This window comes from Alligator mississippiensis, chromosome 12 (assembly GCF_030867095.1).
Source record: "Alligator mississippiensis isolate rAllMis1 chromosome 12, rAllMis1, whole genome shotgun sequence".
In the NCBI taxonomy this organism is placed as follows: Eukaryota; Metazoa; Chordata; order Crocodylia; family Alligatoridae; genus Alligator; species Alligator mississippiensis.
Window position 1 is genome coordinate 426883 of NC_081835.1, and position 11999 is coordinate 438881.

Below are 11999 nucleotides of genomic sequence, written 5' to 3' on the forward strand. Positions count from 1 at the left end.
AGGGCACATTTCCCTCCCCCTAAGCCGGGCAGGATGATCATGCAGCACCCAGTCCGGGCACAGTCTGCAGCCCTGTCTGAAGCATCGCTCCTCTGGGGCTCTGCCCCCTGCGGCCACTCGTGGGGCCTCTATTTCCCCATGGCAGGGGGCTGTTGCAAGGAGCACACTCACCAGCCCCTCTTCCCCCTGTGAGGGTTAGTATCCCAAAAGTAGGAGAGACCGGGAGGCCCCAGGCAGGCGCTGGGCCCAGAACCTCTAAATGCCTGGCTCAGTGCCAAGTGGGCAAGTAGAGGGCAGGACCCTGCTGCTCCCCTTCCTGTGACCTGCCACTGGTGTCCCAGAAATGTTTGTGTGTCCTGCAGGAGGGGGCAGTGTGTCTAGGCCTGGGCCAGCCACTGTCACGCTGCCTCTGGAGACAGGCAGCATTGTACTGCCCTCCGTGCAGCTTCTCATGGGCATGAGGGCCTCAGAGCTCACTGCCCCAACAGCAGGCCGTGTTGCTGCTGCTGGCCTGTCTAACAAGGCGGTGGGGGGCTCAGTGGCCCTGTCAGCAGGAGGAGGGAGGGGACCCGCTGCTCCAGGGGTGACAGCTGAGTCTCGGCCTCCAGCGAGGATGGAGCTCTGATGGGGCGGGCTGGGATGGGCAGTACTCCTGCCATGCCACTCACCTTCGTGAGCTGAGGTTCCTGCTCCAGGATGGCTGCAGGTGTGGGAGACTTGGGCTGCCACATCCCCAGCACTTGGCTGCCTGGGCTGTGTTCCCTCCCACCTGCATGCAGAGTTGGGGGAGCTTTCACTGCAGCTCTGTCCCTAGTAAGGGGCTCTGTTCCTACTACAAAGCACTCTCTTGTCCTCCCCCTCGAGCAGATGACAGTGGGCTTCTGGTGCACTGCATCTCTGGCTGGGATCGGACCCCCCTCTTCATTTCTCTCCTGCGCCTCTCGCTGTGGGCTGTGAGTACCCAGTCCGTGCACTCTGGCTTAGGGGTGACAGCTGGGGTGGCTGGGGGCATGGGTCAAAGGACAGCTGGGTGTACTGCCCTGCTGGCTTGGTGGGTGGAGTAGGCAAGGTGTGCTGTCTTCGGGGTGCTGAGCTGGGCACCTGTGCCTGCACCAGCTGGGTATTGACATGGTGGCCTGGCACATGCTCTGGCTGCACGTGCATGAAACGCAGGGTCAAAGGGTGGACACCTGGCTGGCCCAGCCTGTGGCACTGAGCCTTGCCTGTCTCTTTGCAGGATGGGCTGATTCATGCATCCCTGGAGCCTGCCGAGATCCTCTACCTGACTGTGGCCTACGACTGGTTCCTCTTCGGGTAGGAGCTGGAGGTCTGCTGAGCAGTGGCTGGCACCTCCAGGGCCAGCTCTAGCCTGTGACCAGGCCAGCTGCCTGAGGCCAGAGGATTATAGGAAGATGATGGGGGAGGCAGGGTAGTCTGTTGGCCTGGAGGTGCCGCCTCTGTAGCGGGAGGGGCTTGCTTATGTCCCGCTCAACACTGCCAATGACCCTGTCCTGCTCTTGCCTGGGTCCCTGGCACATCGCAGCCTTCCCTTGCTCTTTCTAGGCACATGCTGGCAGATCGGCTCAGCAAAGGAGAGGAGGTGAGCTTATACTTCAGGCTGGGGGGCAGCTGCCAAGCACTGCTTGCTCTGCCCACACAGCATCCCTCTGTGCAACAGCCCCCACTGCCCCTTGGGCTGGCTGGCACTACAGGGTTGTGCCCACAAGGCAGGGGGCTGCCTCAGCACAGGGACTGCATCTCAGGGAGTTGGTGCTCATGTTCTCTTTGTGCCCTGGCACAGATGCTCTGAGATGCTGTTCAACTTGACTTAGGGACATTTCGGGTTCTGGCATCCTCCGAGCCCCGGAGCGGATTGGTCGAGCACTGCCCGGGTTAGCCAAGGCGGCGGTGCTTCAGAGCTGTGGTCACACAGGGCAGCAGCTTCAGGGACATGGTGCTCAGCCAGAGAGTAGGGGACCCTTGGGTCACTCTAGCGCGTGTGGGAACTTCCTCCCTCCCCCTGCCAGGCGGGGAAGTCAGGGAGTCTGAACCAGCCCAGCTGGCATGCAGGGGTGGGCTCCTGCTTTCTCAGAACCTCTAAATCTTAGCAAGCTGCTGCTGGGTGTGACATAGCCCCTGGTCCATGAGGCTTGTGCAGCTGGATGTCCTGAGAACAGGCACATCCCCTGGCTGGGTGAAGTGTGGCAGGAATGTGCTGGGACGTCTTCTGCAGCAGTGACCCAGGGGCAGCAGACAGGAGGCCCCAGAAGAGGCCATGGCTGATGTTGAGGTTGGGAGGGTCTGGTTACTGCCGGTGTCTTGCAGTCGCCCACCCCAGGAGCAGGGTGGGGGTGCGGGTGGCCCCAAGCCATAGGTCCCCCTCACCTGCTCTTCCCCCTCCTCCAGATTTTCTTCTTCTGCTTCAATTTTCTGAAGCACATCACCTCACAGGAGTTCTCAGCTGCACCGCCGCCCAGGTGAGGAACGCGCGCCTGCCGGAAGAGCTCGTTAGTGCTGCTGCTGCAGGGAGATGCAAGCCCTGGTGTCCTGGCCCACTTTCCCTTAATGTATTCTGTGCTCAGAAGGCTGCAAAATGGGGCCGAGGCCTGGGAGGTGCTGAGGCTGCCCGGGCTGGGAGGAGCTCTCTGCTTCATGCCGCATCCAGAGGCTCCCTGAGCATAGACGGGCCTTGGAGCACGAGGGCTCTGGGTGCTTGGGCCACAGGTGCTGTGTGAGCCAGGAGGTTGGGGGCTATTGTACCGCTGAGCGTGGGTTGAGCAGTGTTCCCTGCAGCTCTGCCAGCCCTCCCTAAGGCTTCTGTCTGCTCTGGGGCAGCCACTGTCTGGTGTTCTGCTGCCCCTGCTCCAGCCCTCCAGCATGCTGGGGCTGCGGCTGGGTCCCTGCCAATTCAAGCCCCATCTTGGGCTGGGGGTGAACCAGGGAGCCTGGTGTCCCTGCCCCTCGAAGGGACAGTGGGTCTCACAGCAGCTCTGAGGAGAGCCAGAACATGTTGGGCTGCCCTCCCTGGCCTGGTGGGTGGCAGCAGAGGTCTCCATCATTCCAAGCCTGGCAGAGGCATGAGGATCCAGCTTAGGCTAGTCCCTCTCTGGGTCTACACTGTGTTGCTGACTGTCCTTATGTCCCCAGGCGGAAAAGCTTGCCCCCTGGCTTCACTCTGGAGGAGATCTGCATGCTCCGTGAGTACTACCACAGTGCTGGCTGGGTCCCTCAGGGCAGGCCCCTTGGTGCCCAGCATGTTGGGTTGCATCCATGGCATTCATAGTTTTAGAGCATTGGGTCTGGCAGGGACCTGCAGAGGTCACAGCTAGTCCAACCCCCAGCCTGAGGCAGGATCAGCCCTTTCCAAACCAGCTTGGACAAATCTGTTGTCCAGCAGCTGAGCAAAACAAGACGGTCACCCTGACAGCACCAGGCATCACATCCAAACCTGCTGCAGGTAGAGCATGGGGACCATAGTGGCCACTGTCCTGCTGCTGCTACAGAGGTGGCTAATTTATGTTCAGGAGATCCAAGGAAGAGGCCATGGCCCCCACTACAGATGAAGGCAAAAGCCCCATGGTCTGTACCAGTCCAGTCACTGGGTGAAATTCCTTCCTGACCCCAAATATGGCATTTGGCCTGAACCTGAGCAGAGGGGCAAGGCCCTCCAGCTTTCTCCCAAAAGGAGCATTGGTGTAGCCCAGTTCCCATCCCCAGCCTGGGCAGCAGCCAATACCCACTGTGTCATGGGGAGACTCAAAAACCCTGACATGTAGCAGCAAAGGTGGTGGGGGGGCAGGGAGAGCAATTCCCTCCATCCCATGCTACAACCAGCAGAGCCCAGAAGCCTGGGAAATACCCATAGTAGAGCACAAGCATTGCCAAACCTAGATCACCCTGCCCAGTGGCTGTCCAGCCTCCTCTTGGACACCTCCAGTGACGGAGAATCCACAGCTTCCCTGGGCCTCTATTCTGCTGCCTCACTGCTCTGACAGTGAAGAAGTGTTTCCAGATATCCAGTCTAAACCTGCTTTGCTGCAACTGCCAGCCATTGGTCCACGTCTTGCTCTGCAGCAAGAGAGAAATGGTGCTATCCCTCTTTGGTATGGCTGCCCTTCAGGTGGCATTCCCTTCTGCTCTTTACTCGCCCCGGGTCTGGCCCTGGCCAGCAGAAGTGGTGGCAAAGTGGGGTGAGAGGCATGTGTTCCTCTGCTCCTCATTGGGACTCAGTTGTTCATGTCTCCCTTTCTCAGAGCAGAGGGACCGGGGCAGCACGACGAGCCTGAGCAGTGACTTCTCCCTGGGTGTGGAGAGCTCTCCTGGAGTGGTTGGGAGCTTCACCTACGAGGCCGTGGAGCTGATGCCAGCAGGAGCCCAGGCCCAGGCAGCCTGGTAAGAAGCTGGCCTTGCGCATAGGCCACACGCGTGGCCAGGCTGAGCACCGAGGGAGGCAGGTGTTGCATGCCACTTGCCCCTACTGTGCCCTGCTTGTGCAGTGCAGCTGATGGCTGGTTGCTGCAGCTTTCAGCTCTGGGCAGGAGTCAGGGGGAGACCAGCTGCAAGCAGTATGAATACTATCAGCATTACAGAACAGTGGGGCCTGACAGAAAAGGCAGGAGATCCCTACCTGGGGGCTGGCTCCTGCTTCTGGGGTAGCCCCGAGTCCATGGTCAGGGCAGAGCAGCTGTTCACACTGTTTGCTGGCCTGGTTCCTAGATGCACTAGGATTGGGGACACTCCCTGGAGCAGAGCTGCATACTGGTGCCCCATTGGCAGCCCATGCTACGCACCCTTCCCTGCCCATCAGGCCCACCGCTCCCAGTGACTTGAGAAGAACGTGCGTGGTGGAAGGAAGACGAGCAGCAGTTGACTCCCTTCCCCCACTCCTCTGAGGTGCTGGAGATGCCAGCTGGGTGCAGGGGGATTAATCAGGAATGTAGGTTACCCAAGCAAGCCGCACTCTGCTGTCAACAAGAACGAGGATAAAGCAGCTGGGAATCAATGCAGCCTGGGAGCTAGAAGCTTCCTGCCCCTGGGCCATCCTCTCCACCTGGCCCTGCCAGCCTTTGCCGTGTGGCTGGACCCACTCACGGGACGGGTGACCTGGAAGGCCAGGTCTGAACTCGAGGTCCAGAGCTCCCTGCTGGGGCAGCAATCAGCTGGCCACTCCTTGGAGCTTTCTAGAGGAGGGTCTGAGCAAAGGGCCCCTGTGTGGCATTGCTAAGACAGCATGGAGTAGTCCTGGCCGTGCTGGCCTGAGCCCCCGTCAGGTGGTGTCTCTGGCAGCCTGCCTGGAGAGCCTGATGCTGAGCTGGGCTGGGGATTTCAGAGCCTTTCTCTGGGCTTGCCCCGCTCAGTTTAATTTTGCCTCTCCTCTCCCTGAACACAAGCGCTGAGGCCGTTTTACACTGCAGTTAGTTTCAATTAAATCTGGGCCGTGCTGGGAGGCACCCGAGCTCCTCTGGGCAAGAGGAAGTTGCAGCTGCTGGCAGTGTGGCCTTCTGAAAGCCCATTGCAGTGCAACAAGGGGAGGGGAAGGGAGCTGGCCTTGTCGGGTTGGGGGGGAGGGGACCACGTAGTGCCTGGGCTGACACAGGTGTGGTGGCCAGTTCGCAGCCACAGCCACACTGCTGCTCCTGCCATGATCTGTAGCTCTGCCCGTCACCAGGGGCATGGAGGCAGTAACAGAGCAGTCAGGATCTTGGTGTGGGGGACTGCACAGGGCACCAGGAGGCATCTGGGCTTGTGCTTTGGGACATATCCCCCCCCAAACCACTTGCCCAGGGTGATGCTCTCAGTGGCTGCACATCTGCTTTGGTGTTCTTCGAAGCAGGCCATGGACCAGCGTGGCCCTTCCCAGCAGGGAGCTTCTTGCTTGGGCCAGACTGATGCTGGATGGACCAGCGTGTCAGAGCGTGCATGTGGGTGGATGGAGCCAGTGGGCATCTTGCTTCTTGCTCATGTGGGTGTGGACTGGGAGCTCCAGCGGAGCAACAGGCTGGCTGGGCAGATCTTGGTGGGCGTTGATGGGCCTGGCAGGGTTGGAGGTTGTGATCTGATTAGCTGTGCTCGAAGCACGCAGGTGAGGCGGCTGTCTCACCACAGGCTTGTATCTTCTGGGCAGGAAAAAGAACCGCTCCTCGTCACCACATGCTGCTCTCTGGAGCCGGGCGCAGCTGTCTGAAGACGGGCCAGCTGCCATGGGGTCGCTCGAAGCCAAGTCCTCCAGCTCATCCTCATCCAACCACTCTGACCACTTCCTGCGCATCGGGAGCAGCCCACTGGAAGTGCCCAGGCCCAGGTGAGCTGCACAAAAGAGCAAAGCTTGTCTTGGGCAAAAGGGAGCCAGTTGCATCTGTGCAGCTTGGAGCTGCTGTGTTTGGACAGTCCAATGGGGACTCAGGTCTTGTCTTTGGGCAGGGCAAAACAGGGCAGCAGGCCAGGGCCTGGGGAGAGGAGCTGTGGGGAGCCTGAGTGCTGAGCCTGCAGAGGAGGCTGGGCTTTCTCGCATGCCTCCAGCCCGGCGGGGGACAGTAGATGGCTTGCTGTAAGCCACTGAGGCAGGGTCTCCAGGTTCCCGTCAGCTCGTTGCTGGTGACTGCCATCCAAACACACCCCACAAACACTGCTGAGCTTGGGCAGACATGCCATAAAGGGGAGAAAGGGAAAAGGTTTCCTTCCTGGTTGTCCTTGTTCTCTATCCTCTGTGGGGTGTTTACAGTGGGGCAGGCCACTGGGTGAGGGAGCCCTTGGCATGGTGTTCAGCCCTTGCTGCTGGAGTGTGATCCTGTTCTCTCCAAGATGAACTTGGAGGGGTGGGAAGTAGAGAGGAAGTGCTGTCATGGAGATGGAAGCTGCTGTTGCTGGCACCTCGTGGCTGGAGAAACAGGCCCAGCTTCTGTAGTCTTGTCTTCGCCCTTTGAAGACCTGGGGAAGCTATTTCTAGGCTGGTGAGCGAGAGCTGGTCCCTGGTCATGGGCACACAGCATAGGAGGGAGAATAGGGGGGACCTGGCATGGGGAATGCAGGGAGGAGGCAAGGTGGGGAGGTTGAAATGGCTGCCGGGGGGGGGGGTCCGAGGGTGACAGCAGGAGCCTGGAACTTGTGTCCCAGCGGCCAGGACTTGGCTGAAGCCACTGCAGTTGGTCTCTGCCCCCCTCCCTGCCTGCCTGCCTGCCTGCAGCTGGCCTGGAGGAGGATGGCCCAGCAGTGCCACCCTGAATAGGGGCTCCCAGGAGGTGTCAGCAGCTGCAATGGTGACTCTTGTTCCTCCCCATCTGGAAGCCACAAAGTGCCCCACGTGGCTTGGGAGCACTGCGCCTCTGGCGGCGGCCGTGCCGGTCAGCATCTCATGGGACCCACATGTGAACTGGCAGCAAGTGTCTCCAGCTGGAGCGCTCCATTCTGGAGGGAAGAGGAGGGGACACGTTGGACTTCAGCACTGAGCTGGAGGGACATGGGGCAGACCAGAGAGGACGGGAGGATGCTGGCATGTGGGTGGAGCTGTCACTGGGACCCGCCAAGCAGCCACGTGGAGGAGCAGAGCACGTGGCGGGTGCTGCTGCCGGAACACGCGCGTCTCCATGGTGGTAGCTTCAGGGCAGCATCTGGGGAGGTTTTAAGCTGAGAAAATGACTGCACTTGACTTCTGATCCTGGTTGTGTGGCCATGGCAACAGAGCACTTAGCCACTGCCGCAGAGCAGGGAGGATGGTCCTTCCTGCCAGGCCAGCAGCCACTCGAGGCAGCTAAATATAGCCAGGCAGCATGGAGAGCCCACGGGGGGAGGGTGCTGGGCAGGGGGAAGCTGGCTACACAGCCCCAGGAGAAGCTCCTGCTGGTGTTTCATCGGGATGTCCGTGGGAGAGAACCACCGGCATCACCTGGTCAGCACGTTCCCGCGCCCAGCCGGACACAAGAAGCTTTGCGGTTGCTGTCTTCAGTGAGCCAGCTGGGCCCCTGGGCAAGGCAGCTTGAAAGCAGGCCAGTGTGCTGGGCCTCTGAGCTGCTCCCCCTCTGTCCCACCTCCACCACATGCCGCTTTGCCAGACTGCTGGGCACACCTCTGCAGAGTAGTGGTGGCAGCTGAGCAGGGCAGTCCGTGCACGTGGACACCCATGTGTGGGCAGCAGTGGTGCTGGCCCCGACTCCTTGCTCTGGGGCCAGGGCTGATGGACAAGACGGAGCCCCAGTCTGCGGTGTGTGCTAATGAGATCCGTGCCTGCATCAAGGCATTAGTGCACGCTGCTGACACTAATGTGGATTAGCAAACGGGATCAGCCACGCCTGAATGGGCTTTGCTAAGTCTTGTTAAACAGACCCCAGTGCGGCAGGACTGCCAGAGATCTGTTGACGGCGGTGGCGGGAATTACAAGGGACTATTGTACTGGTTGCCTGTTCTGCAACGTCGCTGCGAATACAGAGCCAGGCCCAGTCCAGCTAGTGTCTGAGCCTTCTCTTGCTGCTGCTCTGGGGCCTGGTAGCTCCAGGCTTTTGGACTCCTGCTCAAGCAGTGTCAGCTAGCTTGCTCCTGTGGCCGTATGTCTGAGGGCAGGCGAAACTTTGGGGCATCTGAACCCCAAGCCTCCGGCCTTGGGCCTACACGTAGGATGCCTGCCAAAAGACTTTGGAAATATCTGAAGCCCCTGGTGGGGGTGGAGCATGTTTGCCGGTTGTAGGGTCACTTATGGTTCTGGACTGACTCATGGATTTGGACTTGATTTGGCTTGGAACACGGGGAGGGGGGGTGGAAAAAGCAGTGTCAGCAGCTGGGCCCCAGGCTGGGCAGCAACGGGGCTGGAACACCTGACCGCAGCTGGGGATGGATTACTTGAGGCTAGGAATATTCTGTGGGCTTAGGGTTGGGGCTGCAGCTCTGCCAAGCCTCCCTCTGGCACCTGGGCCAGTGCTAGTGCTGCACCGTGGGCTAGCCGGTGCCCACAGAGCCTGGCATGGCTGAGGGTAGCCAGAGCCAAGTGCTGATTCCCAGCTGTTCCCAGGTGGGTGCTGGGAGCACCCCCCCCCCCCCCCCCCCCGGTGCACCAGGTGTCCAGTGTCTGCCTGCTCCGATGACGGGGACATGGGTGTCCAAGCTCCATTCCAGCTCCTGTTAACCAGGCAGGGGGGCTCCGTGCATGAGCGTTGGTGGAGGGCGGGCAGCAGGCAGGGCAGCAAGGCATGGCTGGCAGGTGTCCAGCTGCCGTGGGAAGGTGGGAAAGGATCTGTGGCTGTGCTGACACCTGCTGCCTTGGATCCCTGCTTGTGGGCATGTGTCCATGCATTCAGCACGCTGCGGGGCATCCTGCGGGGGAGGCAGTGCCTGGGCAGGAGCAACCTACTTAACAGGCAGGAGCCGTGTTGGGCAGCAGCTGCCAGGCCCCAGCCTGCCTGGGGAGCCCACAGGTGCTGTGGCCCATGCCTGCGTGCAGGCTTGGTGCCGGGCTGCTCTTTGCTCGCCAGTCTTACACTAGCCTCTTACCTCTGCCCTGCTTCCTGCTCGTGGCCCGGCAACAGCCCCCCTCCTGTCCCTATCCCTGCCATAGACCTTGGTCTCCTCTGCCCACAACTGAGAGCGGATCTGCATGGCCCTCCCCATCGTGCCCGGGCGCCTGCTGTCCTAGATCTGTGGTATTCGTGTCCCAGGGGCGACTGCAGTTCTGATGTGGTTATGGGCACCTGGGTCCTTGGGGAGACGAGGGGAACAGCAGGCCCAGGCTGCTGGACACCCCTTGGGCTCACAGCTTGCAAATGGTGACGTGTTTACATGAAAAATATTGGCCCCACTGGAGGTCCAGGAAGCTGACACTCTTGCTGCAGAATTGGGGGGGGGCTGCAACTCAGGGAAAGGCAGCTCTTTGGGGAGGGGCTGCTCTAGGTGACTCGCAGCAAAATCAGCAGCGCTTGATGCCTCAAACCTGGCACCTGCAAGTGAAGGCACTTCCCAGGGCCTTGGGAGCTCTGAGCCACTGCCGCTGGTCCCCTGAACTGTAAGTCCTCGGGGGCAGAGGCTCTTTGTGTCTCAGTCCTCTGGAGACATGGCTGTTGCAGGGCGTGTACTGCCCAGAGCTTTCCTGTCTTCTCTGAGCTCTGCTGCTGTGATTTAGCAGCAGCCAACAAGCCTTCAGCCAAGCCTGTGGAGGCCCCTGAACCTGGCAGGGAGGAGGAGGAGAGCTAGGAGCCAGGTAGGCTGGGTGGGAGCTGGGTTGTGGCTGCCTGGGGGCTGTTCAAGTGCAGTCGGTCTCGCCTCCTTGGCTTGCGTCTCCTGCCTCTTCCCTCACACCATTTGGACGTCAGGGGTCCTCCCATGGCTGAAGGGGTCCGTGGTCCCCAGCTGTAGCTGCCTCAAACTTGGCATGGAAGGGACCTTGGCTCGTGCTGCTAACGCTTAGGGGAACTGGAGGTGTCAGTCTCTGGCCTCCTGCAGACAGATGGAGCATCCCCACCACGTGACCCTTCGGAGCCCAGCATGGGCAGCTGTTGGCTGCAGCCCTGGAGATGCCAGCAGTCGTGGGCACAATGGAAAGGGAAAGGCCCAGGGACCTGCTGCCGTAGGTTTGCTTTGCCTCTGCGCTGCCCAGGTGTGGGTGGTACCACCAGATGCGCACTGCTCTGCAGGCCCTGAAGGTTTCGTTCGCTCCCCAGAGGCCAGGGATATGAGGACTCTCGGTCAGCACTTCCTTGGCTCTTCAAGGCTTTCACTTGCGTCTGCCTTTCCTGGTGGGAGGCTGCATGCACGAAGCTACGTCCCTTCCCTCAGCTGCTGTTCCTGTCCTGATGGCCATCTTCCAGCTGGCTTCTGCCACACCACCCATCTGCCAATGCATGGATGCACAGCATCGCCGGACAGGGCATGGGTGTAGCTGCTCCAACCCGTCCAGCTGTGGTGCCTCAAGGCTAACTTGCTTCCCAGTGGCGGCCAACACGGGGATGTTGAGATGTCTCCCAAGCCACCACCTGTGCTCTGAGGCACCAGAGCCGCCACGCTGGTGCCTCTCCTTGGGGCCGTGCAACCACAGGAGGATGTGAGAGCAGTGGGAGCATGCCCTTTGCAGGGCCAACCTGTGCCTGGTATTCAGGCAGGATCTTGCTTGTGGCTTCACAGAGTCCTGCATGGCCTCTGCTTCTTGCTAGCTTTGCCCACGTGGCTCACAGAAGGACTTGCTTCTTTACAGGCCACAGCCAGCTTGGCTTCTCCTCTTGCTGTTGGAGGAAGGGTCTGACTTGTGCTCCGTGCTGGCACGGCTCATCACTGCAGGCTGGATGCCATTGTCCGTGCTTGTGGGCACGCCTCGCTGGCCAGCTGTGGAGCTAGAGGCTTGTGGTTACTGGCTTGACTGACTGCCCCATCTCCCCTCTCTCTGCCCCAGATCAGTGGACTGTTCCCTGCCCGGCTCCTCCGTTTCTACAGACTTTGGCAGCTGGCAGCTGGTGTCGGGGTGTGGCAGCATTCAGGAGCAGGCGGTCCTGAGCGCAGACGCCTCCCTCCCTCGCAGCCTCCTGGACGAGCTCCCTAGCAGCTGCCTGTAAGTGCACCAACAACACCCAAGGCCCTTGTGCAGCTGGGTCTGTGAGTGGCCCGCAGGGCAGGAAAGAGCTGTGTTACCGCCCTACCCCCAGGTCCCTCCCTGCCCTAGCGCACACAGGAAGAGGCTTCTTCCAGGGAGTGGCCCACAGCGCTAAGGAAGGTGCGCACCCGAACGCTGAGAGCTACTGTGGCCTCTCCTGTGGCTGCCGTCTGGTTGGAACCTTGTCTGGCAAGCGAGCTGGGCCGGTTGGCCTTTCCCCAGCCCCTCGCCTCCATCTCCTAGCTGCGGCCCAGACCTTGGAGGACTGGGGGTTCCCTGCTCCGGCTCTGCCTGGACTTGTCTGACCAGAGCAATGGCTGTGCCCTTGCAGGGGCTAGGCCAGGGTGCAGTGCTGAGTGCCCGGCATTTGTGGCCTGGAAGTGCTAGGAAGCAAGTGGTCCTTCAAGGGTGAGATCCTGCGTGGGACTTCCAGGGA

The 11999-nt window shown here is 60.7% G+C and overlaps 1 protein-coding gene across 4 annotated transcripts in view; it reads left to right on the plus strand.

Moving 5' to 3' along the window:
• MTMR14 (myotubularin related protein 14) overlaps window positions 1-11999 on the plus strand; it is a 32983-nt gene that overhangs the window by 18651 nt on the left and 2333 nt on the right. For 3 of the 4 annotated variants that reach the window (XM_059715972.1, XM_059715973.1, XM_059715975.1), the window contains 8 exons: window positions 868-953; window positions 1238-1314; window positions 1564-1600; window positions 2407-2477; window positions 3148-3197; window positions 4254-4392; window positions 6125-6301; window positions 11366-11521. In XM_059715972.1, the coding sequence (XP_059571955.1) occupies window positions 868-953; window positions 1238-1314; window positions 1564-1600; window positions 2407-2477; window positions 3148-3197; window positions 4254-4392; window positions 6125-6301; window positions 11366-11521 (793 nt within the window). The remainder of the gene's footprint in view (window positions 1-867; window positions 954-1237; window positions 1315-1563; window positions 1601-2406; window positions 2478-3147; window positions 3198-4253; window positions 4393-6124; window positions 6302-11365; window positions 11522-11999) is intronic. The other variant, XM_059715974.1, reaches the window with a different exon arrangement.